General features: G+C 44.5%; 1 protein-coding gene across 3 annotated transcripts in view; it reads left to right on the top strand.

Annotated features, from left to right (window-relative positions):
• LOC138299121 (regulator of G-protein signaling 3-like) overlaps positions 1 to 27,157 on the top strand; it is a 351,262-nt gene that overhangs the window by 114,898 nt on the left and 209,207 nt on the right. For all 3 annotated transcript variants that reach the window (XM_069237165.1, XM_069237163.1, XM_069237164.1), the window contains exon 2: positions 11,593 to 12,213. In XM_069237165.1, coding sequence (XP_069093266.1) covers positions 11,593 to 12,213 — 621 coding nt within the window. The remainder of the gene's footprint in view (positions 1 to 11,592; positions 12,214 to 27,157) is intronic.

Raw genomic sequence — 27,157 nt, 5'->3', positions numbered from 1 at the left:
TGTTGCTCGATTGGGCACCATGGGTTATCGTGTGCCTAAAAGCTACCTGGTTCCCCGATCATATAGCACTCAGAATGTCATTCCAGATAGCTGTGTCCCAGGATACTTTTGCATTCTTCTGGACAGATTCATAAGTCACTCTAGCTGCATGGATTTCTTGGGAGGAGCTTGCTTTTGGGGCATTAATTAGGCGGCGTTTCACTGCCTTGCAGACCCAAAAGTATCACTTGGGGTCAGGAACTGGCAACAGTCTCTTATTAGGAGGAGATTTGGTAAAGAACCGGTTTCTTAGTTCTTTGAAGCACTGGGCATGAATGTCCATCATGTTGTTGGAGGCAGACTTGGGCTCAGCTAGAGCAGGTTGGGTAGGGATCAACCCCTGGTACAAATGGGCATATAGACTCTTGTTGTTAATAACGCTCACCCACCTACCCTTCCTTCTGTGGTTAGGGAATGTTAGGTCCCCACAAGGCAAACCATGTTGCCGGGTCGTTTTGACTAAGCTGCCTGCAGTGTAAGAAGCAAGGGAAAGTGATCACTTTTGTATTGAGACAAAACTTCCATATCTATGAAACTTACCCAAGAATGTGTGTCTACAAGAGTGTAATCAGTGTGCCTCTGGCACACGTTCCTTCTAAATCTGAGGTGCCTCTCTGCATCAGACGTTGTTCTCCCATTGCTGGCTCTCGGATGGCAACAGAGGCAAAGGTCCAGCAGCTGGAGAGCCACCTTAGAGTAGGACAAGATGCAAGGGCCTGGGATTGTGGGATACCCCAGAATTGATCTTCCTCACCTGCTATATCCCTTAAAGGGGCTGATGGTACAAAAATCTCCAACCACTATGACAGCAGCCTCCTTCCCGATCTTTGAAGTGGTATCCCTCAAAGAGTACGTGTAAAATAGGGGACTCGGCGGTCTTAGGAACACTCCTGCTGTAAACATTAAAAGGGAATAGTTTTGCCTTATTCCAAGAAGAGACTTTGATGCCAAGTAGGTCAGGGAGTCTGTTGATAACTGCTTGACATGGCAGTCCAGTGAGATAATAATCCAGATGGTAAGCCCCCCCGTAGGTAGGCCAGTTTGGGACTTAAGTGTTGGGACATAGAAGGTTTAGAAGCCTTGCTTGTGAGAAGGAACAATTTCCCATGTTTCTTGGAACATGAAAATATCACCCCTATCAATGAAGACACTCCAGTCCTCTTGTGCGATCTTTCTCCTGAGCCTGGCGATGTCCCAGGAGACTAATGGTAGGTTATTATTAGTACTAGACAACGGAGTAACCGTGTTTCCTTGGAATAAATTGTTAAACTCGCTGGAAGAAGATCTTGGTAAAGTTTCAGCTGGGTAGGGCCCCGCTTCTAAGCTAACTTGTTGAGACTGAGTAGGGCGTATCAGTGGCTAGAGGGTAGAACTATCGCAAGAGCCAGAATCCGGCCCTAGCGATAAACAAGATTTATGACCTGGCCGGCTGGTTGAGGTAGCTTTTCTAGTGATCCCTGGTCAATCGACACGAGAAAGTGATGAGGAAAAAGAATAGGGTTCTTTGGCCTACCTCTCTGGAGATGTGTTGGATTTAAACTGGATCGAGGAGTTAGTTGGAGAAAGTTTTTGAGCTTCAAGGGACAGTAGACCGTTTACAATAGGCCAGTGCAAAAATCCGAAGTTTGGGGATGCCTGTCATGCAGATTGTTCTAATGTGGGAGATTCTTCGGGTGATTGTGCGTGTGGGGGACTGGTGCATGTGAACGAATGGGAGCTTCAGTAACAACTGGGTTGTAATTGAATAGTGGAATGAATGAGCTGGTTTAGATGATGATGATGATGCTCTCAATGGTCCCCTTCGGGTGGAGCTCAAATAGGAGGGTTGGGGGTCCACACTAGGTCTATAGGATTTTCACCATGCATTTGTGGATAAGGGCAGTAGGGGTAGCAAAATAATAGCCTTAGGATGGTATAAAGAGCTCAGCAAAACGTCGCTATGGGGTCTGCAAGGTAACATGTTGGGAATTAAATTAGAATAAGGTGGAACCCCCTCGGTATGGAAATTGCTTTATCCCACTTTGCGGCTGGCAAGGTTCCTGGGAGGTGGGATTTATGTCAGTAACCGAACCTTTCATCCTTAAAATGTTGATAATTTCGCTAAGATCATTTATCTGGGCACTGGTCTCATCAGCCACATTTGCCTCGGGTGAGGGAGATGTTTTCATGTTGGGGCACATTTTGGGATGCTCACTAGGAGCAAGGGGAAGAAAACGATTTGTGCAAAGTATTGTGGGTTCTAGGGGGATTGGTGGGTTAAGCTGTCTGCATGATAGGGTAGTTTCTCTAGTAGAGCCCATGTGATCAGTTCCTTGAGGAGTAGCCACCGGAAGGGACAAGGATTTGAATTGTTACTCTTAGTTTTATTAAACAAAGGGGCTACTTGTGTTTTTTTTTTATTTAGCCCAGAATGTTGCAGGAATGTCAGAATGCAAAATATGCTCCACTTCCTCAATAAGGATGTCTGTGTTTTGCAAGATGCAATTCTTGGAGGGGTGATCAGGAGCCTTTTTATTAGCAGATTTGCCAGAGTTGTTTCCTTTTTCCCATTTCAACTGAATTTTAGCACAGAACCCTCCTCTAAGATAAAAAAAAGGTTAGTAAAAAAGAATAACCTTGCCTAAGGAGCAAAAATAACTAAGCCAAGGCAATACAATCCTTAGACAAACAACTACTTGAGTTCAGATGGGCCACATAAATCACGGTCTGCACTACTAATAAGGTAGCAGCTAAAGGGTGTCACTCAACCGCTGAAAGGACCCCATCAAAAATGTAGGTAACTCTGGAACTATAAAAACTATGCCCCCGCCCAACCTACTGCTACAGGCTGCGATTTTAAGTCAAGGTATACCAAGCTAGTAAAATCAGTAATTACCTGACTTTGGCCCTATGGTCAATCTTTGACGTTTCCGACCACCCTTAAGAAAAGGCCCAAATAACAAATAGAGGACAATACCTCTCCAACTACAAGGAAGATCGCGGGCATCAACAGGAGGGCTACAGCAGGGTCTCAATCAGCAAACGATTGGCAGTCTGATTGCGCACAGCGAGCCTTCTTCCAAGGCCAGTCACTACAAGCCCTTGCTTTAGGCTCGGAAGCGTGCAAACATAGCGCCTGATTATTATCTTGGCGGATAGAACACTCCGTCACAAACATAGCAGATATTCCGTCCACCGTATTACGATCTCCATAGGATACAACTGGGATCGTAATATGGCAGACTGGATATCCGCCACATTTGTGACACAGTAACTCCGTCCGCCAAGATCATAATCAGGCCCATAGAGAAAATCCAAAAAGCGGCCGCACAATTGTAATAAGCTACCAACATTAAAAAGAAGAGTGAAAAAAAGCCAAGGGGAGTGGCCCTGCCCTAAAGGTTGATCTCATATTACTGAGCATAGGGGACTTCTAGTGTTTGTTGACTTACAATTCTCATAGTAGTGGTTTGTGGGGTTCTCCTCGTATAAGGGATGTTTTACTTAGTGCTAGTTTTGATGTTCTTGTATTTGGTCTTGAGGTCAGTCTCTTATTACTGTGCTTAGGATACTCCTAGTGTTTGTTGGCTTGCATTTCTCACAGGGATTGTTTGTGTCTTTCTTGCAGTATTAGGGGTGTTTACTTGATGTTCTGTTTGGTCTGGAAGTTGGAATCACATTCCTGGGTTTGGTAAGATCCTAGTGTTTGTTGACTTACAGTTCTCAAGTTGCTGTTTTGTGGGTTTCTCGCAGTATTAGAGATGCTTTACTTGATGTCAGTTTTGGTGTCCTATTTGGTCCTGAGGTTGGTTTTCTATTACTAGGCTTGGAGGACTCCTGGAGTTTGTTGGCTTACAGTTCTCTTAGTGGTGGTTAGTTGGGTTGTTGCAGTACTAGGAATGCTTTACTTGATGTCAGTTTTGGTGTCCTCCTATTTGGTCCTGATGTCGGTCTCACATTACTGGGCTTGGGGGACTTCTAGTGTTTGTTGACTTACAGTTCTCTTTGTGGTGGTTTGAGAGTTTTTTGCAGTACTAGGGATGCTTTACTTGATGTCAGTTTTGCTGTCCTTCTATTTTATCCTGAGGTCTGTCTCATATTACTAGGCTTGGAAGAGTCCCAGTGTTTGTTGGTTTAGCGTTCTGTTAGTGGTGGTTTGTGGGTTTGTCGCAGTACTAGGGATGCTTTACTAGATGTCAGTTTTGGCATCCTTCTACCTGGCCTTGAGGTTGGTCTCACATTACTGGGCTTGGAAGAGTCCTAGTGTTTGCTGACTTACAGTTCTCTTAGTGGTGGTTTGTGAGTTTGTCGCAATACTAGGGATGCTTTACTTGTAAGTTTTGGTGTCCTTCCATTTGGATCTGAGGTTAGTTTTGTATTGCTGGGCAATGAAGACTCCTTCTGTTTGTTGGCTTACAGTTCTCTTAGTGGTGGTTTGTGGGATTGTTGCAGTGCTAGGGAAGCTTTACTAGATGTCAGGTTTAATGTTCTTCTGTAGTCCTGAGGTCGTCTCATGTTACGGGGCTTGGAGGACTCCTGGCGTTTGTTGACTTACAGTTCTCTTAGTGGTGGTTTGTGGGTTTCTTGCAGTGCTTACATAGGCTTTACTTAATGTCAGTTTTGGTGTCCTTCTGTTTGGTCTTGAGGTCGGTCTCACATTACTGGGCTTGTGGGATCCCTGGTGTTTGTTAACTTACAGTTCTCTCAGTGGTGGTTTGTGGCAGTACTAGGGATCCTTTACTAGATGTCAGTTTTGGTGTCCTTCTATTTGGTCCTGAGGTCAGTCTCATATTACTGGTCTTGGAAGACTCCTATTGTTTGTTGGCTTACAGTTCTCTCAGTGGTGGTTTGTTGGTTTCTCACATACTCGGGATGCTTTACTTGATGTCAGTTTTAATGTCCTTTTGTTTGGCTTTGAGGTCGGTCTCCATTACTGGGCTTGTAAGAGTCCTAGTGTTTGTTGGCTTACAGTTCTCTTAGTGGTAGTTTGTCGCAGTGCTAGGGATCCTTTACTATATGTCGGTTTTGGTGTCCTTCTGTTTGGTCCTGAGGTCGGTTTCACGTTACAGCGCTTGGGGGACTCCTGGTGTTTGTTGGCTTACAGTTCTCTTAGTGGTGGTTAGTCGGTTTGTCGCAGTGCTAGGGATCCTTTACTAGATGTCAGTTTTGGTGTCCTTCTGTTTGGCTTTGAGGTCGGTCTTGCATTACTGGGCTTGGAAGAGTCCTAGTGTTAGTTAGCTTACAGTTCTCTCAGTGGTGGTTTGTCGCAGTGCTAGGAATCATTTACTAGATGTCAGTTTTGGTGTCCTTCTGTTTGGTCCTGAGGTCGGTCTCACGTTACTGCGCTTGGGGGGACTCCTGGTGTTTGTTGGCTTACAGTTCTCTTAGTGGTGGTTAGTCGGTTTGTCGCAGTGCTAGGGATCCTTTACTAGATGTCAGTTTTGGTGTCCTTCTGTCTGTCCTTGAGCTCGTTCTCGCATTACTGCTCTTGGGGGACTCCTGGTGTTTGTTGGCTTACAGTTCTCTTAGTGGTGGTTTGTGGGTTTCTTGCAGTGCTTACATAGGCTTTACTTAATGTCAGTTTTGGTGCCCTTCTGTTTGGCCTTGCGGTCGGTCTCACATTACTGGGCTTGTGGGATCCCTGGTGTTTGTTAACTTACAGTTCTCTCAGTGGTGGTTTGTGGCAGTACTAGGGATCCTTTACTAGATGTCAGTTTTGGTGTCCTTCTATTTGGTCCTGAGGTCGGTCTCACATTTCTGCGCTTGGGGGACTCCTAGTGTTTGTTGGCTTACAGTTCTCTCAGTGGTGGTTTGTTGGTTTCTCACATACTCTGGATGCTTTACTTGATGTCAGTTTTAATGTCCTTTTGTTTGGCTTTGAGGTCGGTCTCGCATTACTGGTCTTGTAAGACTCCTAGTGTTTGTTGGCTTACAGTTCTCTCAGTGGTGGTTTGCCGCAGTGCTAGGGATCCTTCACTAGATGTCAGTTTTGGTGTCCTTCTGTTTGGCCTTGAGCTCGGTCTTGCATTACTGCGCTTTGGGGACTCCTGGTGTTTGTTGGCTTACAGTTCTCCTAGTGGTGGTTAGTTGGTTTGTTGCAGTGCTAGGGATCCTATACTAGATGTCAGTTTTGGTGTCTTTTTGTTTGGCTTTGAGGTCGGTCTCACATTACTGCGCTTGGGGGACTCCTGGTGTGTGTTGGCTTACAGTTCTCTCAGTGGTGGTTTGTTGGTTTCTCACATACTCTGGATGCTTTACTTGATGTCAGTTTTAATGTCCTTTTGTTTGGCTTTGAGGTCGGTCTCGCATTACTGGTCTTGTAAGACTCCTAGTGTTTGTTGGCTTACAGTTCTCTCAGTGGTGGTTTGTCGCAGTGCTAGGGATCCTTCACTAGATGTCAGTTTCGTTGTCCTTCTGTTTGGCCTTGAGCTCGGTCTTGCATTACTGCGCTTTGGGGACTCCTGGTGTTTGTTGGCTTACAGTTCTCCTAGTGGTGGTTAGTTGGTTTGTTGCAGTGCTAGGGATCCTATACTAGATGTCAGTTTTGGTGTCTTTTTGTTTGGCTTTGAGGTCGGTCTCACATTACTGCGCTTGGGGGACTCCTGGTGTGTGTTGGCTTACAGTTCTCTCAGTGGTGGTTTGTGGGTTTCTTGCAGCGCTAGAGATGTTTTATACGGTGTTGTTTCAACGTCCCTCTGTTGCTTCTTTTTTAACAGCTATACTCTGGCACGACTCTCCTTAATGACAGACGCATTACGCTCCGAGCTTCTGCTGCCAACGCGCTACAAAACAGCTTCTTAAAATCAAGAAAAAAACATCGAATTTCCGCTGCGAAGGCAAACAGGCCCCTCTCCTCCATCTGATGAGGGTGGATATATTTAGACTGTGCCATTAACACAGTCCTTGGTAAATACCAAAGTCCCCAGCGGAGCACAATGGTGGGTGAGTCACTTGGAGGTCACCCTGGGAGGCCGCCTCTCAGAAGGAGCCTAAGGCGTGAAACGTTTCTTTCCGTCTGTTCTCATCTATGGCCAGCCGTGTCCTTCCTCGTCCCGGAGGACTGGTGCCTGCCCGTGGGCCTGGCTCTCCGTGGGGACATCTTCCTTGCTGTTAACAACAAAAACAACAGTGCTGAAGACAATAGCTTCTTTGATATAGAGCTTCATACTGTTTTTCTGAGTTTAAGCGCTATAAATAACGAGACACCTAGTTTCCCACTTTCAGAAGTATCGGCCTTCTAGTCCCAGCATCCTTAGCTGTGCTGGTTTGGAAACAGCTGGCTATGGATTACCACAGGGTGCCATCTTTGCTTAAAGCAAAACCCAGATTTAAGCGCCCTCATGTGAAGACGACGCTCTTAGCGCCAAGAAGCTCAGGCAATATAGTGTGTTAGAAATCCTCAATAACAGAACATAACGCGTTCCTTAGCAGCGCTTTCTTTTTAATTATGTAGGTATACAAGCACATATTTGTGGCCCTTGTATGTTCCTTATTACCAGTCTTGCAGTTTGGTAGTAATGTTAATAGAATGGTACTTAAATTATATCCGCATTGGCAGAAGCGTGATTGGCTGATTCATGACTCCAACCTGGGTTTCCCTACGTCTTGGGCAGTAGCAGCATTAACCACTCTAGCTATCTTACCAGCTACACCTGCTGCGGAACTGCACCTGCTGTTAAGATAGCTCAGGGGGTTACAGCATCTGCTGTAGAGATCTATAGGATATTATACTGGCAGGCTAGCTCAGGTGGTCATTGCACTTGGTTAGGAGATCTTACCGGTCAGATCACGTGTCCTCTGCAGCACATTGCATGTAATCTGCATGCCACATATCTCAGTCGTTCTAAAATAGGCGGGGGGGGCGTATTTGTTCTAGTCTTCCTTGCGTGCAGGCCAGATTCCCTTATATTGTTCAGTGCAGTGCCTAATTGTTAAATAACAACGTGCTTGTGCCTCGAGCCCTCCTCTTAAACACGGGGCTGCTGCACTTAGATGTGAAAACACGGAATACTGAGGTAGCGTAATCCAGAAGCCATCTTGGGCCTCTTTAATCCATTTACAGCCACTCCCTGCCCTTCAGCTCACTACTGCAGTTTCTCCATCTGTGACACTTGTTTTTCTCATCCTCCGTCTTTCCAATATGTGTCTTTTGCTCCCAGTAAATGCTTGTGGCAAAAAAATATGTGCTGGCCCTAAAAAATAACCGTCGGTGGCCTGCACAGGAAACCACCGTCTCAAATTAAGCACTGGTGCAGTGGGAATTCCACCTGCTGAAAACATTCATACTTAACCAGCAACGCGTAGGTGTGCGTCCTTGCTTGAGTAAGTCAAACTTTCATTCTATAAGGACAGGTAGTAATTAACACTTATTAAATATAACAATGACTCCAGTTTGCATGGTGTGTTGTGTAAATGGTCATTATTGTACCATCATACACTAACATACCAATCAAATGACTTGTGAAATAACAAAGAATGTTTTTTAAACGAATATGTTATTTTTCATGTTTATATTGAAGACAGATTGCAGGATACATTCAAACAAGGAATTGCTACAGTATATATTTTTTTCTGCACAATTCCCATGTCACTTTAGTAAACATTACAAAGTGGAATGTTTTATTTGGGTTTATCTCTTGGCCTGTTCCTGGGCAGAGTGTACCTTTGATTCCTTTTGATGGCCTCTTGAGTCTTGATGCCAGGCGTGCCACAGTCCATCTGTGCTGACCACCCACTGGCGCCGACCCCAGGACACTGGTCTGACAGAAGGGAGTGGTGACTGCCCATCACGTGAGTGGGCTCTATGCCTTGTTTCTTACCTTACACCCAGCACACATCTGGTGGCAATGAGAGGCCTGTCTGATGTCACAAGGAATGAAACCCAGTGGCCCCCGAAAGAGAAGGGCCTCTAGACAAAATACAGATGGTGGGGAGCCCTGGTCAGCCTGGCACATGGCACTTGTTGGCAGCTATGTCTGATGATGGGCAGTCGAGAATAGTCTCTGCTCTATTACTGGTCAGTTGGTGCCCCACCCAGCGAGAATATATTTGTGTGTGTGTGTATAAATATATATATATATATATATATATATACGTATATATATATATATATATATATATATATATGTGTGTGTCTGTGTATGTATGTATATATATATATATATGTGTGTTTGTATGTATATATATATATATATATATAGAGAGAGATATGTATATATATATATATATATATATATATATATATATATATTTCTAGCTATAGCTAGAAATATATATATAAAGATAAATACATATATATCTTTCTTTCTCCCACCACCCCTCTCTCTCTCCCTCTTTCTCTCGCTCTTTCCCCCGCCATCCCTTTCTCTCTTCATCTCTTTTTTTGCCATCTCTCTTCCTCTTTGTCCTCCCCACTTCATCTATGCAAAGCTTTTCAATCGAGTAGCTCTTGAGCTACTGGTATCTCTCCATCTACTTCTAAGTAGCTCTCCTGCGTGCAGCCCAGCCCGCTAAATTAGAAGCTTTTGTTTGGTTGAATTAACATATGTATACCAAGGTCGAAAAGCGTGTGTACAAGATGAAAATGTGTGAATTTTCAGAACCCATATGCTGATGTTTGGACACAAATGGCTGAGTTTGCAAAATATATCCACATCTTGTATTTAAGTTATACATTTTGCTGCACTGAGGAGGCTAATTTCTCAAATTATGACCTTGGTGCCAGGGCATTGCAGGTGTGGCTATTATGTAGTATCCTGGTCGAGGCATTCCTTATTGACACAACCATTTTCTGACATTACAACTGGTGACCCTCCCTGACTCACTGACTGAGGTCATCACTGCTGGGAATCTTGCATGGGGGGGGGCCCTAATATAATTTTGTCTGATGCAATCACTATTTCAAACTTTTAATATTGGTAGCTCCAGATGATTTTCATTGAGCATAAGTAACTCTTGCTACAAACAAAGGTTGCCAGCCCCTGCTCTATAGATCTCTGTATATTAGTGCTTCATTTGTACGATACTGAGTGCTGGTGCCAGTGGCAGTCAGTAATTTAACGAGGGGGTGGTTTGGTGGGGGGCACACACCCACACATAAACCTCACTACCACACCCATTCATTCACACACGCACCCATTCACAATACTCACTAACAAATACACATACATTCATACATGCATGCACCTAACATAAAAATACACATAAAACTTATAACAACAGCAGCAGCTCCAACAGGGAAGCCTCGGAGGTCCCAGGAGGGTTGGATCTGCTGCCTTCCCTCATTGGCTGATCTAAGGTCAGCAGGCCCACCCTCGTCACAGAGTTGGATGGTGGTCATTGAGACTGCTGACCCCACCCCACTCTGTGACGAGGTGTCACTGATTGACACTCGGCCCTGGGCCCTTCATAGCTGAAAACTGAAGTGCCCAGGTCAGAGGCAGTTGGTGACACTACCCCTTGCCAAGAGGGAGAGGGCCTTGAGGCACCCTTGCCAAGCTGAAGAGGTCATGCCCACAGGAGCGAGCCATGACTTCTTTAGCCTGGCAAAGTTCAGCTCAGGCAGCCAGGTGCCTGATCATTTAGTGCATGTCTGACCTCAACCAGAAGAGTGTCTGTCAGGCTGACCCCTGTTCAGCCTGACAGACTCTCTTCTCTCCTAGAAAAAGGTGGGGGCAGAGCCCTTCAGCCAGTAGTGATGGGTACCTGCTGGCTGGTGCTCGAAGTGTTGCTCAGAAGCCTGGCTGGCACTATTAAATGTTCGCTCACCCAGTACTAAGCCTGCACAGTCTTCAGTCAACTTTCTGTCTCTTTAATCCACTGCCAGACATCCCCTGCCCCTTCATCTCACTCTATCTGGTTCCTCCATTGGGGATGGTTTTTCCCTCTTTCTCTTCCTTCTCCTTTCTTGTTTGTGGGTTTTCCCTCATTTGCTCTTTGGAAATGTCTCATGAGGGAAATAAGTACCAGTCTCCACCCACTCAACTAAAGCACCGCTGTATATCTGGGTTATTACTGCAAAGGGTACCGCAGATAGAGACGGGTGGAAGGGCTTTGGAACTGCCACTAACATTTATGCTACGTACAACTTGCTGAAATCCCCCAACCCCATGCGCTGTTATAGAATACTGCTTGGCCCCTGAACTTCTAGTGGACTCCATTTAAAGTTAGAGCAGCCCACTAGTGGAGAATTCTTCCTTCTGTCCACAGCTATTTTGGATAATTAGATTTGTCACTGTTTCCCCCTGCTGGTGAGAAATGAGAACTGTCGCTTTGGCACAGTCTGCAAACCTGTGTATTAGTTCTCTATCCAAGAATTGTAGTTGTAAAAGATGGGAGCAGCAGCAGGTCACCCTCTAGGGTAGGAAATTAAAACAACCTTTATGTCTAACGTACCCTGGAGATAGGAAATAAGAACTACACCTCTCACATTTCCCAGCCACTAGTGGCATGAATGCGTGGTGAGAAGGGGAAAAAAAGACTTGAGAGGTGTTAACCTAAGAAGCTGACAAATCCAGTGACCGATGTAAAGAAATATACAAGTTCTGACTTCTTTTCTGTTTGTTGCATTTGCAGATGCTGAAAGCTTTTAGCCCTTTGCGGAAATCAGGGTCAGAGAGCTGCCTTAGTGACTGTGACCAAATCCCATGGAAACGAACCGCCATCCGGAAGCGGAATCCCTCAGGTGCTTCAATGGAGGCGCAGGACGAGACTGTGATGTTATCACCACCACCGCCTCAGGAGATGGTTGCACCGGACCGCTGCACTGCCGCTTCCGAGGGGCTCTTTGGGGAAGCTGATGGTGGGCCTGCCAAGATAGACATGGTGATACCCGAACTGCGCATCGACAAAGCCTACAGCCTGAGCGTTGATACCCTGCAGTGCTTGGGCTATGAAAGCTGTGATGAATCAGATGGGGAGCGCAGCCGGGAGAACCTGGCACGGGGGAAGAGAAAAACCAGTCTGCATGCAGACAGTGGGAGTGGCAGCATGGTTTGGAGGACTTACAGTGAGAGCCACCTGAACCGAGTGGATGGTCTGGAGGTGCCTGATGGTTTAAACAAAAAGAAGGAAATGAAGACAACTGGCAGTGGTTGGAGCCTTCCCTCGCCTAAGTCAATGAGGAAGCAACGGCGGGCTGCCAAGATGGCTGCCGCAAAGCAGCACCTGCTTTCATTCTTCGGTGGATCCAGCAAAGTAAGTACTCTTTGTGATGCAGAAGGGGTGTACAGTAGTGACACAGAAGGGGACGCCTCAGTGAACATGGGGTGAGATGCAAATGATGGTGTACTTCGAGAGGGTCGATGGCTGTTTCTTAGTATCAGATTGTGAGCCCTTAAACCTTAAATTCTTGTCATTGTGAGTTTGTGGATTGGGGGTCTGAGCATTAGGAATACGATTGCATCCTGTGACCAGCTGGTTGATATCGCGGATATAGAGTAAAATTACCTGCTAGGCATGTAGTGTTTCTTTTTCAAGATGGTCTTTTGTGAGAAGCGGGAGCAGTGTATAGCCTAGGCGTAACTCCGCGGAATCTCACTGAGTTTTTATATTAGTCCGTTGAGTTCCTTGGAGTAGAACTCCGTGAGTTCCGCCCACCCTAGCCTAGCTTTAAAATCATCAGTGCTACCCAAAAGTGATAAACAAATTATCCAAATTCACTTTTATTTTTGTGAGTTACTGAATTGCTGCCTGACTGGGGCAATGTGTTTTAAAGTCACTTCCCAACATTGAGGGGAGGAGTTTACTTCCTGTTCAGTTTATGTGGAGGACTAAAGACCATATAGAGGAAGGAAAGGAGTCACTTGAGGCAGTTTACATGCCAGGGCCTGTAGGTATTCCTATGTTTTTTTTTTTGTTGGCCTGAGCTGTGCCATCGGGTCAGCACTTTCTGCAATTCAAAATTACTACCTTTCAGCCCTTCTAGGAGTGAAGTTAGAATAGTAAATTTAACCCCCTAATGGTCACCACGCCCACTGCTGCCATGAGGGTGCACTTCAAGGTAAGAAACACAAATGTGCCAAGCTGTCATATTTCAACTGTGATGTCTCTTTACTGCCAGTGGAGGCCGCCAGCTATGGAGGGTGGCGGGGCAGGCGGGGGGTGGGTGTATTCACTCGCAAAATTATATTAACTAAATTCATGCCGACATGCATTACATCATCATTTTAAAGTTAAAATGTTTAACCTTAAAACAGTAATGTAATGCATGTCGGCGATTTAGGTAATACGTACACACATAAAATGCATAAAAAAGGAAATAAAATACTTACCTTGCTGCACGTCCTTTCTCCGGACCCAGTGTTCTTCGTTCCTCCAGCGCGGGCCAAACCAACTCGCCTAACCAATTCTGGTGCTTCTTTCATGCTGTTAACCAGCATGAGAGAAGCACCAGGATTGGATAGAGCAAGCTCTCTCAGTGCTCCCAAGGGCACTGGAGGCCTGTGCTTGCTCTCAACCGAGCTATCTAAGACACCTGGGTTGAGAGGTTTAAAGTGCGCATGTCTGGCTGTCCGACACAAGAGAGACGGCCAAAGAGACGTGCGCACCTTAAACGTAAAGTTCGCAGCCCACCACTGCTCTCTGCTGCTGCCACCCACAAACAGCCTGCACTGTGTCGATACTTAGCTCGGGATGCAGGTTTGCCGAGTTAGTGAAAAATAAAATGGTAATAAAGTTTATTACCATTTTATTTTTTATCTTGTGGTTTTTTAATTAGTGGGGCAATGCTCTTCCGGCTTTATGGAGGAGCCGTCCCTGTTTACTGCTCTAGAGTTCTGGATATTTCTGTGATATAAGGGAAGTTGAAACACTTAAGTTTTAGCCACAATGTTTTCAGCAAAGTTTGAAAACTCTCTTTTAATGAGATGCAAAATAACTAAGATCTGGGGTGTCCGTCAGGATTGTGTGCTAGCACTACTCCTGTTCTCCTTATTTATTAATGAGGTGGTGCAAGAACTAAGGGCATGTCAGAATGATGCTCCTACTTTAGTCGATCAGAAAATTCCTATTCTCCTTTTTGAAGATGACTCCCTACTCATCTCAAAAACCCCTATGGGTTTACAAATCCTTGTGGATAAATGTAATCGATTTTGTCGGAATTCTGGTCTAGAGTTGAACTTGAAGAAAACCAAATTGATGGTGCTCCGCTCTGGTTCTCAGAAGAAATGCACTATAAGGTTAGACGGTGTTATTTTGGATCAGGTTAGCTCCATCGATTACCTGGGTGTGAGGCTTACAGATTCACTCCATTGGGAGGAACAGGTTAGCAAGAGTGCTGGGCTCTTGCAACATCGGGCAGCATCCATACTGCGCCTTTATAGGAGCACAATGGCCAAAGCTGTATCTCCAGCAATAAAGATTTATGTGGCCAAGGCGCAGGGCGCTGCTGCCTATGGTGCAGAGATCTGGGGCATCTCTGATAGTAGTAGAATAACTAAAATCGAGAATAGCTGCGCAAGGGCCTTATCGGCATGCCCCATTAGCACCCCATTAATCCCCTTGTTTCTAGATTTAGGGCTAAAAAGAATGGCCGACTTAATTATTTTACGACCTCTGTTGTATTGGGTGAGGCTATGGATAGTCCCCGAATTGGTCGTATATAAGTCCTCACTTTTAGAATTGTTAAAATGTTCTAATTCCACCTCCATCCCATGGATTAAACATGTATCTAGCTGGTATTTTACATTGGGATTGAGAGACTTATGGGAGAACCCCCATCAACTTGAGAAGTCCCATGTAAAAGTATTGAAGGGTGCTTACTGGTCCTATATACGGAACAATTACATTTCTCACAAATTCAATGGTCGTTTAACTAATCTTTTTACTGATTTTAAATGGTACCCAGAGTTCGAACCATACCTAGATATAATACCTGACCTACTAGGCAAAGGACTGTATGCCAGATTCCGTTTTGGGACACTACCATTGATGACCCTGAAGAGCAGATGTGGATCCAATACCACTTCTGATATTTGCCCTCTGTGTGGCAATTCCCCAGAAACAGTAGAACATTTTATGTTTTTTTGTTCTGCTTACCTAGTCCCAAGGTCTAAATGGATCCGTAAAATCTGCCGGGAATTGAAGATAAGGAAATGTGCCTTAGCTCTGAGGATCTTAAAAAGTCACAATTCAAATGTGTTAATTTATGCAGCAAGCAAGTATTTAGTTGCGGCATGGCGTATACGTAATTTTTATATAAACACTGATCTTAACTGATTTTTAAGTTTGGGTAATCAGGGATTTTATTTTATTTTATTTTTTTTATTTTGGCTCATGGTAGATTTGTATTGTTTTTATTCATGATGATAATTTATCTTTGTATTGATTGCTTTGATGGTCTGCTGGCCGAATAAAGCTTATTGATTGACAACTAAGATCTGGATTTCATTAGAATGTGTTGCATAATTTCATAGGTCTTTTTTGTGGAATGGTTGATTGTGGTGCAGCTCTAATATGACTATATGTGATATGAAAATAGGGATGGTACATGGAGTCTCCTTAAGAAATAAAGTGAGAGCCACTTAGTAACAGGTTGCATATTTACTTCGGACATGACCTATACAGATTAACAATGATTACAAGACAAAGAAGCAAAACCAGTTACGAGAATGACCATTTAGATTCTGGCATTTCAGTCACTTTAACCTTGGGGTGTACAAGAGAATTCTTTTTTTCTAGACCACTAGCTAGGGAAGAGCCCTGAGCAGGTTCTCAGCATGTATCAGCCATCTACCTGCCCAGGATCACACAGGGAAACATGATTAAGCACACTTCTTCACTAGAGAAGACAATGGCATAGCATGGGCACCAATGACCTTGCCCAAACAAGGAAAATGTCCCCTGCAATAATCGGAGCTGTTGTCAGAATAGGAAAGAAGAAGCAACACAATTCTGGTTGGTAATATTGTATAGGTTTTTATCAAATACGACCGGGGGACAGATCAGCTTTGTGGGGAGACGTTGTTACCCTTGTTTCTCTTTTTCTCCTCTAAGTCTCCCTCCAAGGATGGCGATGCTTGACACAAAGCAGGCCCCAGTCGATCACCTGACAGATGTGTCCATGGTTTCCTGCCCTCCACTTTCACTGTACTGGGTATGCTCTGGGTGATCGAGTAGGGGCCTTCATCTTTCCTGTCCCTCCATCTACGTACAAAATTGCGAATGTACACTTTTTGGCCAACGGGTATTGGACTGGTCTGCTGGGCTGCGGTGGTGCACTTCTACAGTTGAAACACCTGTTTGTAGAAGAACTTGGCAGACTTCAAAAACTGAGATAAATAGCAGCTCATTTCATTTCCCCAAATCCTCAGCTGTTTTATGGGCATCTGTCTTTTGTTGCTCTATCGTTCAGGGGGTAGGCATGGGATGCCCTGTCACACTCTGGTGTGGGGTCACATGGTGATTACTTCCTGGTTGATTTCTGAGGGCATCTGGTTGATTTCTAGGGGGATGCAGTGAAGCCAATTCTTTTTTAACGTAGCGCATAGTTATCTTATTTTATGTTTCAGGAGGCCATTGAGGTGCTCCACAATACCATTACTTTAGGGATGATAAACATATGACAACTTATGTTTTATTCGTAGGGAGGTGCAAATGTTCTGGAACATTGCATTAACGAAGTGTGAGCTGTTATCTGAGCAAATCACTTCTGCAATTCCCCACCTGGGTATTACTTCTCTTTTTAATTGACTGCTGCTTTGGCATCATTATGTAAACATGGTCCTACCTCGACCCATCTCGAGAAGGGACAGACAACCATGGTAAGATACCTGTCACTTTTGCATCTCTCAGTCATGTCAACAAACTCTAAATGCACATTTTTAAATGGACCTGCTGGGCATGGTATTTTTTAGGTGACCACTTTCAATGTAGGCTAAGAGCTATCCTGTTGGCATACTGCACATTCTGCAATATACATAATGATCATTTCAGATAGCTGTGGAATGAACCAATCTGACTGTAGTGTAGCAAGAAGATATTCCACGGCAGTGTGTGCTGGGAAATGTAGTTGCTCCAGAGCTGTGCACAACAGGACTTGTGGTATTACGTGCTTGCCTTTGCTCTCTTGCCTGTAAATGAAGTCTGTTGGTGACTGCGTGCAGCCTCGCAGTTCCCACAGCTCCTTTACATGAGGTAGTGCTTGTTCTTGCAATTTGCGTAAATGTAATTGTGCTCTCTCTGTATATGGGCTTGGTAATTCAGTGGAATCTTGTTGCCAGCTTGTCATCATTCCTAGTGTGTGTTCATCATATTCATTATAATTTGGGCATGCTTTAGCTGTTGTTTTGCTGCCCAGTCTGCCAGAGCATTACCTCTGGAGAAAAGGTCTTGCTGATTGGTGTGCATTGCACACTTGATCACTGCTACTTTGGATGGAAAAGTTAGAGCTTTTATCAGTTGTGCCAATAAATCTTTCTACATTACGGGGGACCCATCAGATTTAAGTAATCCCCTCCTTTCCCACCTTTGAATTCTAGAATGTACAGTGGTGGTGACGTATGCTGAATCTGAGTAAATGGTGACCTCTAGTCCCTCAGGTGTAGGCATGTTTCTGATGCTCTCTACTCTGTCAGGTGTCACCCTCCTCCCGTCTTTGGATATTATCTCCCCCAAATAGTAGCCCCTCTGTCTGCACATATTGCAATTTGTTTTTGTCCACTTTGTATCTTTTTTCTGCAAGCATGCAAATGCCAATAGTGTCATCGCTACATATGTCTTCATTGGGGCTACATACTATAATGTCATCCACATATTGTAGAAGAGTACTTTTGCATTTTGTTTTTGCTAAATCGTTTTTCACTGTCCGGTTAAAGATACCCAGTGACTCACAATAGCCTTGTGGAAGCCTTTTATGGCAATATTGAGTTTCTTTGTACGTGAACCTGGTTAAATATTGACTATATGGGTGCAATGGAATGCTGAAAAATGCATTTTTCAAATCAATCACGGAAAAGTGAGTGGTGTCTGTAGAATGTTTGTCAGCATGACTGATGGGTCTGGTACTACTGGAAATTCTAATATTACTATATCGTTCAGGGAGCAGAAATCTTGAATCATACTCCAAGTCTCCCCCCCTTAGCCTTCTTTATCAGAAAAATTGAAGTATTAAATGGTGTTGATCTCTCATATATTACTTCCTGCTCAAGTAACGCCTGATCTGTAGGAAAGATACCTTCTTCTGCTTCTTTGGACAAGGGATACTGATATACCTTGGGCAGTATCGCTCAAGGTGTCAGTGTAATTTCACAGGTTCAACTCCTTTAATCAGTCCCACGTCTTGTGGCCCCTTTTTCCACAGACCTTTTGGTAGCCTTGCCAAATCTTTTTCTCTTATTGTACTATCTTGTGGATGTCTAGGTACTGTCCAGTATTGCAACTGCACTCTAATGGTGATATCCATTTCAAATGCCACTGTCTCAATTGGTGGGCTGTAATCAAACATTTCTTCATCTGATGTATCTCTCAGTTTGACCCCTGGATCCGTAAATACTATTGATGCCCACATTTCCTGTCTCCTGTCAAAATGCTATCAACAATGCATATGTTGGTCTTATTTCAAGGGCTGATATTTCAATTATCATATCTGGTTCTGCTATAGGATCCGCAGGCCTGCCAGGTCTGAACAGTAGTTATTTTGGTATTTGCACTGTCTTCCCCATCAGCGCTGGTGTGTGCGCTATTAAAACATATATGCCACGTAAAAAGGCCTCTGTGTCAATAGGAATTGCTCTAACCTGTTGTCCCAATTCCTCATGAGCAATGAGTGACAGTATCCTACCTGTTGGGGCAATGGGTGTGTAACATATCATTGACCCATCTTACAGAAAAGAGATGGTTATGCTCAACTTACTTATTAGGTTGCTTCCAAGAAGGTTAACTGGTGCCTCTGGGGAATATAACAATGATCCTATAATTTGTGTGTCTTTTGAAACCATGCTCACTGATTCATTCAAGAAATCCCCCTGACAGTGCCAGAAAACCCCTGCATCTCAATTGATTTGTGAGAAAATGGTAGTGTTCTTTCCTTTATACACAATTTGGTGGCCCCAGTGTTGATTAGAAAACTATAGGGGTGACCTTCTATGGCTACCGTCACAGTAGGCTCCTCATCTGACCTGTGGGTTACTGATAGTATTGGACACATAGTGGTTGTCTGTGGGCTCTGTCATTGAGTATAATTGTTGGTCGGTGTCCCTCCGGACATTTGAGGTTGTGCGTAAAATGGATTACCTGCTTGCACTGTTACTCCTCCCATCTGGATGTGTGCTGGTCCTCCTGTAGTGTTTCTGACACTCTGGGGTAGACTCTGTGGCATTGACCCCTGTTGTGCGGTCCACTAAACTTGAGGGACCTGCGGGGGTCCATGTATTACTTGTTGTTGTGGCACCCATTGCATCTGTTGCGGCCTCATGTACCTCTGCGGGGGGATCCATCCTTGTGCTTGCTCATCGTTCTTTCTTGTTCCATATTCCCTTGCAAAATGACCCATCTTACCGCAATAACACTGCTGTCCTACCCTGTATCCTCCTTGTCTTCTTCCCTGCGCTGGTCCTTGGCCTCCCAAAAAAACCTCCTTGTCCCTTCCCCATGTTAATTGCTGGCTGCCCTCCTGGTGCCTGCACCTGCACTGGCGTTGTGACAGCTGTTGGTGGTGCTGTCACAAGTGCCCCTTCTGCACTTGGTTTCTTATGTTTCTGTTGCACCAACTTAGCTGTGACCCTCTCTGCCTGTTCTGTCCTCTCCTTATCCTTCTCTTGTTTTTGTTTGAAATTTTATGGGCTTGTATTTCTGGCCATGGTTTAGTCTCTATTCCCACTAATCCACCTAGGCTTGCTTGCATGTCTGTGGGCAGGCCCCGTTTCAATACATTATAAAATAAAATTGCATTTTCTCCTGTGTTTTCCCAATTACGTTGTACTTCCTGTACCCATCCTTCTTTCATTCTAGTAATGAATTCTGCAATGTCCTCAGTTGGTTTTATGGTCCCTGCCGTAAGGGCTGTAATGTCTGGTCTGCCTAGGTATGTTATTCGGAGCACATCCCAAACATATTGATGAACATTGTTAAAGGATGACCTGTCAAACTGCGTATTTCTCAATGTTATTTGAGGGAACCCTGCTCTGGCAAAAATGGTATTTACTTTGTCTCCCACTAAAGCACTTAGCAAGCTTTTAACATCGCAGAAAGCGAGGTTCACTCCAGCAGTGTGTTTTTCAAAGCATCCTATACATTTTCCCGCTCTCTCTGGCAGCGGGGGTAGTGCTTTCTTTAAATTCTCTTTATCCTTCTGCGGCCACTGTACACATGTGGGTATTGCCCACCCTTGAAAATGAGGGGTAACTGAGTTATTGGTTGAGGGTTTACTGGCCTCGGGCCTAACCTCGAATCAGGTCGATTACCTCATATTAATTCAGTTGGTTTGTCTATAGCATACTGCTCCCAGACCGTGAGGCACTCTTGCATTTAGTGGTAGTTCCAATGTGAATCACCCTGCCCCTGGCGTATACAATCGTCTGCAGTTTCTAAGTCAAAGGGTTGAAAAGGCCCTTGTCAGGGCCAAGGCTTTCTCCCTTCCTTTTAAGTCCACCTTGCCAATTCATCTAAGAAGGGTTGGCAAAAGAAACTACCCTCCTTTTGTTCTATCATCTCTGGGGGTGTTAAATCTGGCCTGCTCATTTTTAGGATTGACTTCCTTCTCATGTCTGAGGTGTCTCTTACTGTCATTAGTAACCCTTGCGTAGGATGCGGGCAGAAATTATATGGTCTCTGGGTTAGTTTCCTGTTCATCTGCACCAGTTAGGCCTTTCTTCCCACTCCCCATCGTCCTCTGCCCCTGCTATGTCTTGTATGTAACTCAATTGCTGTTTCATTATATTGTGGCATCTCTACATTCCTTCCCCATCCTTCTTCTTCTCTTATCCGTTCCTCAGCTGCCTCTCTCAGAGTCTCTGCAGAACTGTCACCCAGCCTAAGAACAACATGCCCTGTAGTCCATTGCCCGTCAGGGGGGCAAGACTCCTACATCATTCTGCCTGCCTCACAGTATGCTGCAGTTCATTTATTAGCCTGTCTCTTCGGTCTGGTTCCAGACCGGCCTTAGGAGTTGTGGGGGCGGGGTCTGACATTGACTCGGCTCCTGTGATTCTTGTTTCTCCTCTTAAGGCACCATTCTAACGGGATTCTGGTACCCTACAGCTGGCAAAATGGGATAAAGACCTTAAGGCGGGGTCTCCCCTGAAAGCTTCTCTGGGGGCTTCTCTGGGGCTTCTTGCGGGGCTGTGTCCCTGTCTCTTCAGGTGATGTTGGCTTCACGTTTGTTTTTGTATCACAAAAAAACGCCATAAGGACAGGGTGGCTTACATTTTTGTCCTTTCTTTCTCATTTACTTGGACTGAATGTAAGTCAATGTATGTTCAGCTATGTCTTTGTCAAATGTCCCTTCCTTTGGCCATGGCTGGTACCCTTATATCATTGTTTACAGTATTTTTGTATCCACTTCTTGTCTGAAAGGAAGGTTTTTATCATGTGCTCCAGAGAGATCTCCATAGTCCCCAAAGGATGTGTTTCCTATGTGTATCTCCTGTTTATTTGTCCTCTATTTTATGTCCCTCCTGTACCTCATCTCCTTCATTGATGTGTAGTTGTCTTTATCAATATCGCTAACCTATAGCAGTGGTAAGCATGTTATGATTTAATTTCATGCAGTGTTACCTGACTTCACATATATTGTAGTGAGACCAAATCAGTCAACATCAGCCATACTTATTGTTAGTCAGCGTAACACTTCTTCCAGGGTTATATCTGGAGCAGGTGCATTCATGGGAGGTCTAAGTGGATTGGTGCCTGACGCAATACATGCTACAACATTATCATGAATGTAAATAACTATTTGTGGTGCTCTGGGATGTGGTTTCCCGTTCATGGTTTAAATTTCTGAATTGTGAATGTCTGTGAGAAATGCATCCAGGAGAACCTCTAATATAATAGGTGACTGTGTTATTATTTCACACCGAGGGGTGTTACATGGGCATGGAGGTTCTCCATGGGCCCGCTGAAATATTTGTTTTAATTCAATGGTATCTGTTTCCTGTCACAGTGAGTCATCAGTCTCACTCATAGGGATTTAATATTAATCTTTACACTTGTCTTGGGATATTTTATTTTTGCTCCACGTGTTTTTGTTATGAAATAATTGTTTCCCCACTTCCAGGACACTTTAGGGGTTTCTATTAGAATGTCAAAAATATGGCAAAGATCTTGCACACTTTCTTCCTCGTTTGTATCAGACTGTATGACAGCTGGTGGAGACCCTGCTACTTCTCTAGATGGCCATAATGATGATGAAATACTGTAATCTTTATGTCATCCTCCTGACTCATTACCCATGAGGGGATATCTACTTACAACTATTGCGCTTTTTGGGTTTGCAACCAAGGGTCTGACGAGTCAATTGACTCCAACCATCTGGTTGTCCCCTTACCTAAACATCAGACTCCCCACTGATGCTTCAGCCTCTGTCGCTGTCCCGTAAAGATGCCTTGCAGATTTCTTAAATCTGGGAGTTTGGGAACCTAGCATCTGACTTATTCAGAGCAAGGCCTGCCGGCGCCAGTGAAGTGACAGTCTCTTTGTCACATCAGACTTCACACCTGTCACCCGGTCTGCCTCACTACTTCTACTCTGGCCCTCCAGATCTAGCTGGGATACCTGTCGGCCACTCCCACAGGGATGTCCCTTCCAGAAGATGTCCCCTGAGTAATACACTAGTCCCTGTTATGCTTCCCTTCTATCTCAAAGTGGATTCACACTAGCTAGTCTTCCAGTCTGACCGGGTAATCACATTTCATTTCTGTAACATAACATTGCATTCTGAAAAAAACCTCATAATTCATGCATGCATTTCCTCATCCCCCCATACTATAGTTGCCACAGAATCATGCAATTAAAATTTTAAGGTACAAAGCGCAACCTCTCTGCACCCTTTAGGACGGCAACCTCTGGAAACCACGCCTACCTGTTTGAATAGGCAGGTGTATGCTCACCTGATTTCTGTGCAGTATTCTATTCAACTAGTGCAGGTGGTGCCTCCTTCAGCTGCAGTCCGGGGAAAGGTAGTGGCTCCTGGCTCAGCTATGCCCAATGTTGTCGTAATAAAAATGAAGAAGCAACACAATTCTGGTTGGCAATATAGTACAGGTTTTTATCAAATAGGGCCTGGAGGACTGATCCGCTCTGTAACTGAACTTCACTCAAATTGCAACATAACTGACAGTGTCTTATATAGTAAAACCACAATGAACTCTTATTCATCGGCGACATGCATATAAATTAAAGCACAATTGTTTTGTACATTGTTATCTCTAATAATTTCAGCACGAAGCAATAGTTTTCAGCAAAACATCTAATCACACATTACAGGAATGCAACTGAGGTGCACCTGCTATTGATAGATTTTGCTAGTAGGCACAATGTCTTTTAATCTCATGCTCAATTTTGCTAGTAGGCACAATGTCTTTTAATCTCATGCTCCGAAGCATCTCTTCCCATACACGCCTGCTGCTATGCAAGCTACATTCTTTCTCTGAAACGTGTATACAATGTGGCCTATGATTCATGCTGTGACCTTCTATTGCAGCTTTGGGCCCAATTATTTTATCTACTACAACTGGTGCCTGCCTCTCACCCAGGCCCCTACTCTGTTCGCGCTCTCTATTCTGACATTGTAAACCGTTTTGGCCTTTGTGTGTCTTTGAGCACATACAGTTCTGTACTTTTTCCTGCTGATCCGTGCATTTGCAAAAGTGGGCCTTCTCTCTTTTCCGTAATAAGGCACAGTAGGCTCTTCAGGACTTTCAGCCCCGGTGCCACTCCACCAGCCGTACCATTGATAACTATACCTCTGAGGGGAAAATTGAATGATCAGTTGAGTGTCACGGGTTAAGAATCCTCAGGACGAATGACAAGCACATTTTTAGGGTCGAGCCTGCATTGCATGCGCTCGCGCATGCGTTTCGCAGAGAGACTCTTTTGTATTTATAAAAGGGCTTGGAGCCCTGTCAACTTCACATCAGTGTTTTTTATTGGTTGGTGGGCTTCCCTGATAAAATCTGCTTGCTTTCATTAGTCGAAGGCACGCATTTGGCATGCCTTTTCCGGTGACTAGCCCTCCTCCAGCGCAGCGACCAAGTACAGAAAACATGCGAGGCTCGCTGTTTTCCATCGGGCTCGTGGACTTTTTTTTCTCTAATTTACGAGCCCGATCTCGCTTGGCAGAAGTCGAGCGCTTTACGTACTTGATTTCACTTTTTCAGGTTATGTGCATAAATGCACTATTGCCAGATAGGTGAAAAGTCGGGTTAGGAGTTTACAACGCGATCAGCTCTAACATGACCCGATGCATTGTAAATGCTTGTTAAAGCTAGCATGCAGGATTGGGGCTGTTGCAGTAGGCAGAACATTCCAGCAGTGGCAGAAGGCGGCATTCAGGAGCAGGAGTAGGGCAGGCGATAGAGCACAACAAGAGAAGTAGGAATCTTCGCTGAAAGCCCTGCAGCTGCAAGCACTGAATGGCTGGAATCGTTTGAGTTCTGTAGACTGACTGACATACCATAGGATCTAGCTCCCAATGGTAAATCTACCTACATGTGAAGATTTACTCATGTGTAAATCTACTCCTGAACCTAGGTGTAAATATATACTTTTTGTGGGTGTGTTGGTTTTGCCATGTCCCTCCTTAAAACACTCTTTAAATGTCCCTACAATCTCTGCCATTTAGTGGTAGTTATTCCCCATTTTCCCATGACTCTCCCTGGTCCCTCTCTGATTTACTACTAAGTAGTAAACTTGGATGTGCGGAGGTCCCCCCATAAAAAAGATTGGAGAGTTGGCGATAGAGATCTCCAACCATAGAGTTGTAAATTACATTTTGTAGTGAGTACTGCTACTGCAGTACTAAGTTACACACTACAAAATGCAGTTTGTAAGTCAAGCTTAATTTATGTAGGTACATACTGGTATTCGAAGCGTATGAACCTAGCTACAGTAGCAGAGCGCTGAACAAGGGTGCAACATGTGGGGAGCGCAAAAAAAGTGTCACCAGAGGCAAGTATCTGATAGGACACGACTATAGGAATCTCGCCAATTCAAACGATGAATTCAAGTAAACCAGCAGGGAGTATATTAAAGAAACAGAAAAACAAACACAAGCAAGAACAAGAGATGTTGTCTTACAGGGTTCAGATTAGGTGGTCCCTCAGGCACAGCAACACTGTGTTGAAACTTGCAGATAAACCGTTCAGCACAGGCTTCCTGAGGATCTTAGGATTCCGTGGTCCAGCCTGGAAGGACCTGCCTAGAGGATTCTGGTAAATGGAGTTCAGCACAGACAAGGGCACAGACACTAAATTTATGGGGGGCCTGGATAGCCTTGGAGAAGGCCAGTCGAGGGGTCTGGTGTGGCTGTAGGATCCAGAGCATGAGCCATCCACCAAGAGGTGTAAATCAGGCAACAAAAGTCATGAAAAAATATGTGAAAACTTTAATATGAAAAAATGTACTTTTTCAACATTTCCCATTGTCTCAAGTATGTACGATTATCTCACTAAATTGAGTGACATTTATTAAGTCATTTTTTGTAAACAGCAAAACATTCCAGAGTGCTGCATGACCTCATGACGTTGCCACAAGTTACCTAAAATGTGTCATATTGTCATGTTCTCTACTTATAACCTATTGTGTTTTTAAATGTGAAGGAATACTATTTTATATCAACCATAGATAATGTACCTTTTGTACCATGCAGATGCTGTACCGAACTACTGGTTAAGGGAAAATGTATAGTGAAGTAAAGCGATGAGCTGTAGATCACACGTTTGGGTCAAGTGAGGAAGCTGGGATTTGAGTTCCAAGATTGCATATTCTGCAGTTCACCAATTGTAGTCTTGTATCCGCTCTCTCGTGCGTCTAAAACCAAAAGTCAGCGTTTTGTTATTCAGTTACTGTAATCCAATTGGTGTTAGTGCGCAGAGTTTAACAAATACACTTATCTCACTTTAAATCAAACTGATTCTATGCACACCCTTATATTCATGTGCCAGGCATAAGATCAAAAGGTGTGTTTTTCATTTTGGAATGTTTCCACAGACACCAGAGATCAAACACAGCAGCAAAATATGCCACTATGAAATGATGCTGCCCTTCTGCCAGTATGAAATGATGCTGCCCTTCTGCCCGTATGAAATGATGTTGCATTGCTGCCCATATGAAATGATGCTGCCCTTCTGCCCGTATGAAATAATGCTGCATTGCTGCCTGTATGAAATGATGCTGCCCTTCTGCAGTATGAAATGATGCTGCCCTTCTGCCCGTATGAAATGATGTTGCATTGCTGCCCATATGAAATGATGCTGCTCGTATGAAATAATGCTGCATTGCTGCCTGTATGAAATGATGCTGCCCTTCTGCTTGTATGAAATGATGCTGCATTGCTGCCCGTATGAAACGATGCTTCCCTTCTGCACATATGAAATGATGCTGCCCTTCTGCCCGTACGAAATGATGCTGCCCTTCTGCCCGTATGAAATGATGCTGCATTGCTGCCCATATGAAATGATGCTGCTCATATGAAATGAAGCTGCATTGCTGCCCGTATGAAACGATGCTTCCCTTCTGCACATATGAAATGATGCTGCCCTTCTGCCCGTACGAAATGATGCTGCCCTTCTGCCCGTATGAAATGATGCTGCCCTTCTGCCCGTGTAAAAAATGCTGCATTGCTGCCCGTATGAAATGACGCTGCCCTTCTGCCCGTACGAAATGATGCTGCCCTTCTGCCCGTATGAAATGATGCTGCCCTTCTGCCCGTATGGAATGATGCTGCCCTTCTGCTCAAATGGAATGATGCTGCACTGTTGCCCTTATGAAATGATGCTGCATTGCTGCCCATATGAAATGATGCTGACCGTATGAAATGATGCTGCCCTGCTGCCCGTATGAAATGATGCTGACCGTATGAAATGATGCTGCACTGCTGCCCGTATGAAATGATGCTGCCCTTCTGCCCGTACGAAATGATGCTGCCCTGCTGCCCATATGAAATGATGCTGCCCTTCTGCCCATATGAAATGATGCTGCCCCGCTG

Source organism: Pleurodeles waltl, chromosome 6 (assembly GCF_031143425.1).
Source record: "Pleurodeles waltl isolate 20211129_DDA chromosome 6, aPleWal1.hap1.20221129, whole genome shotgun sequence".
Lineage (NCBI taxonomy): Eukaryota > Metazoa > Chordata > Amphibia > Caudata > Salamandridae > Pleurodeles > Pleurodeles waltl.
Note: the sequence above shows the minus strand (reverse complement) of the source record. Positions and strands in the feature narration are given on the sequence as shown.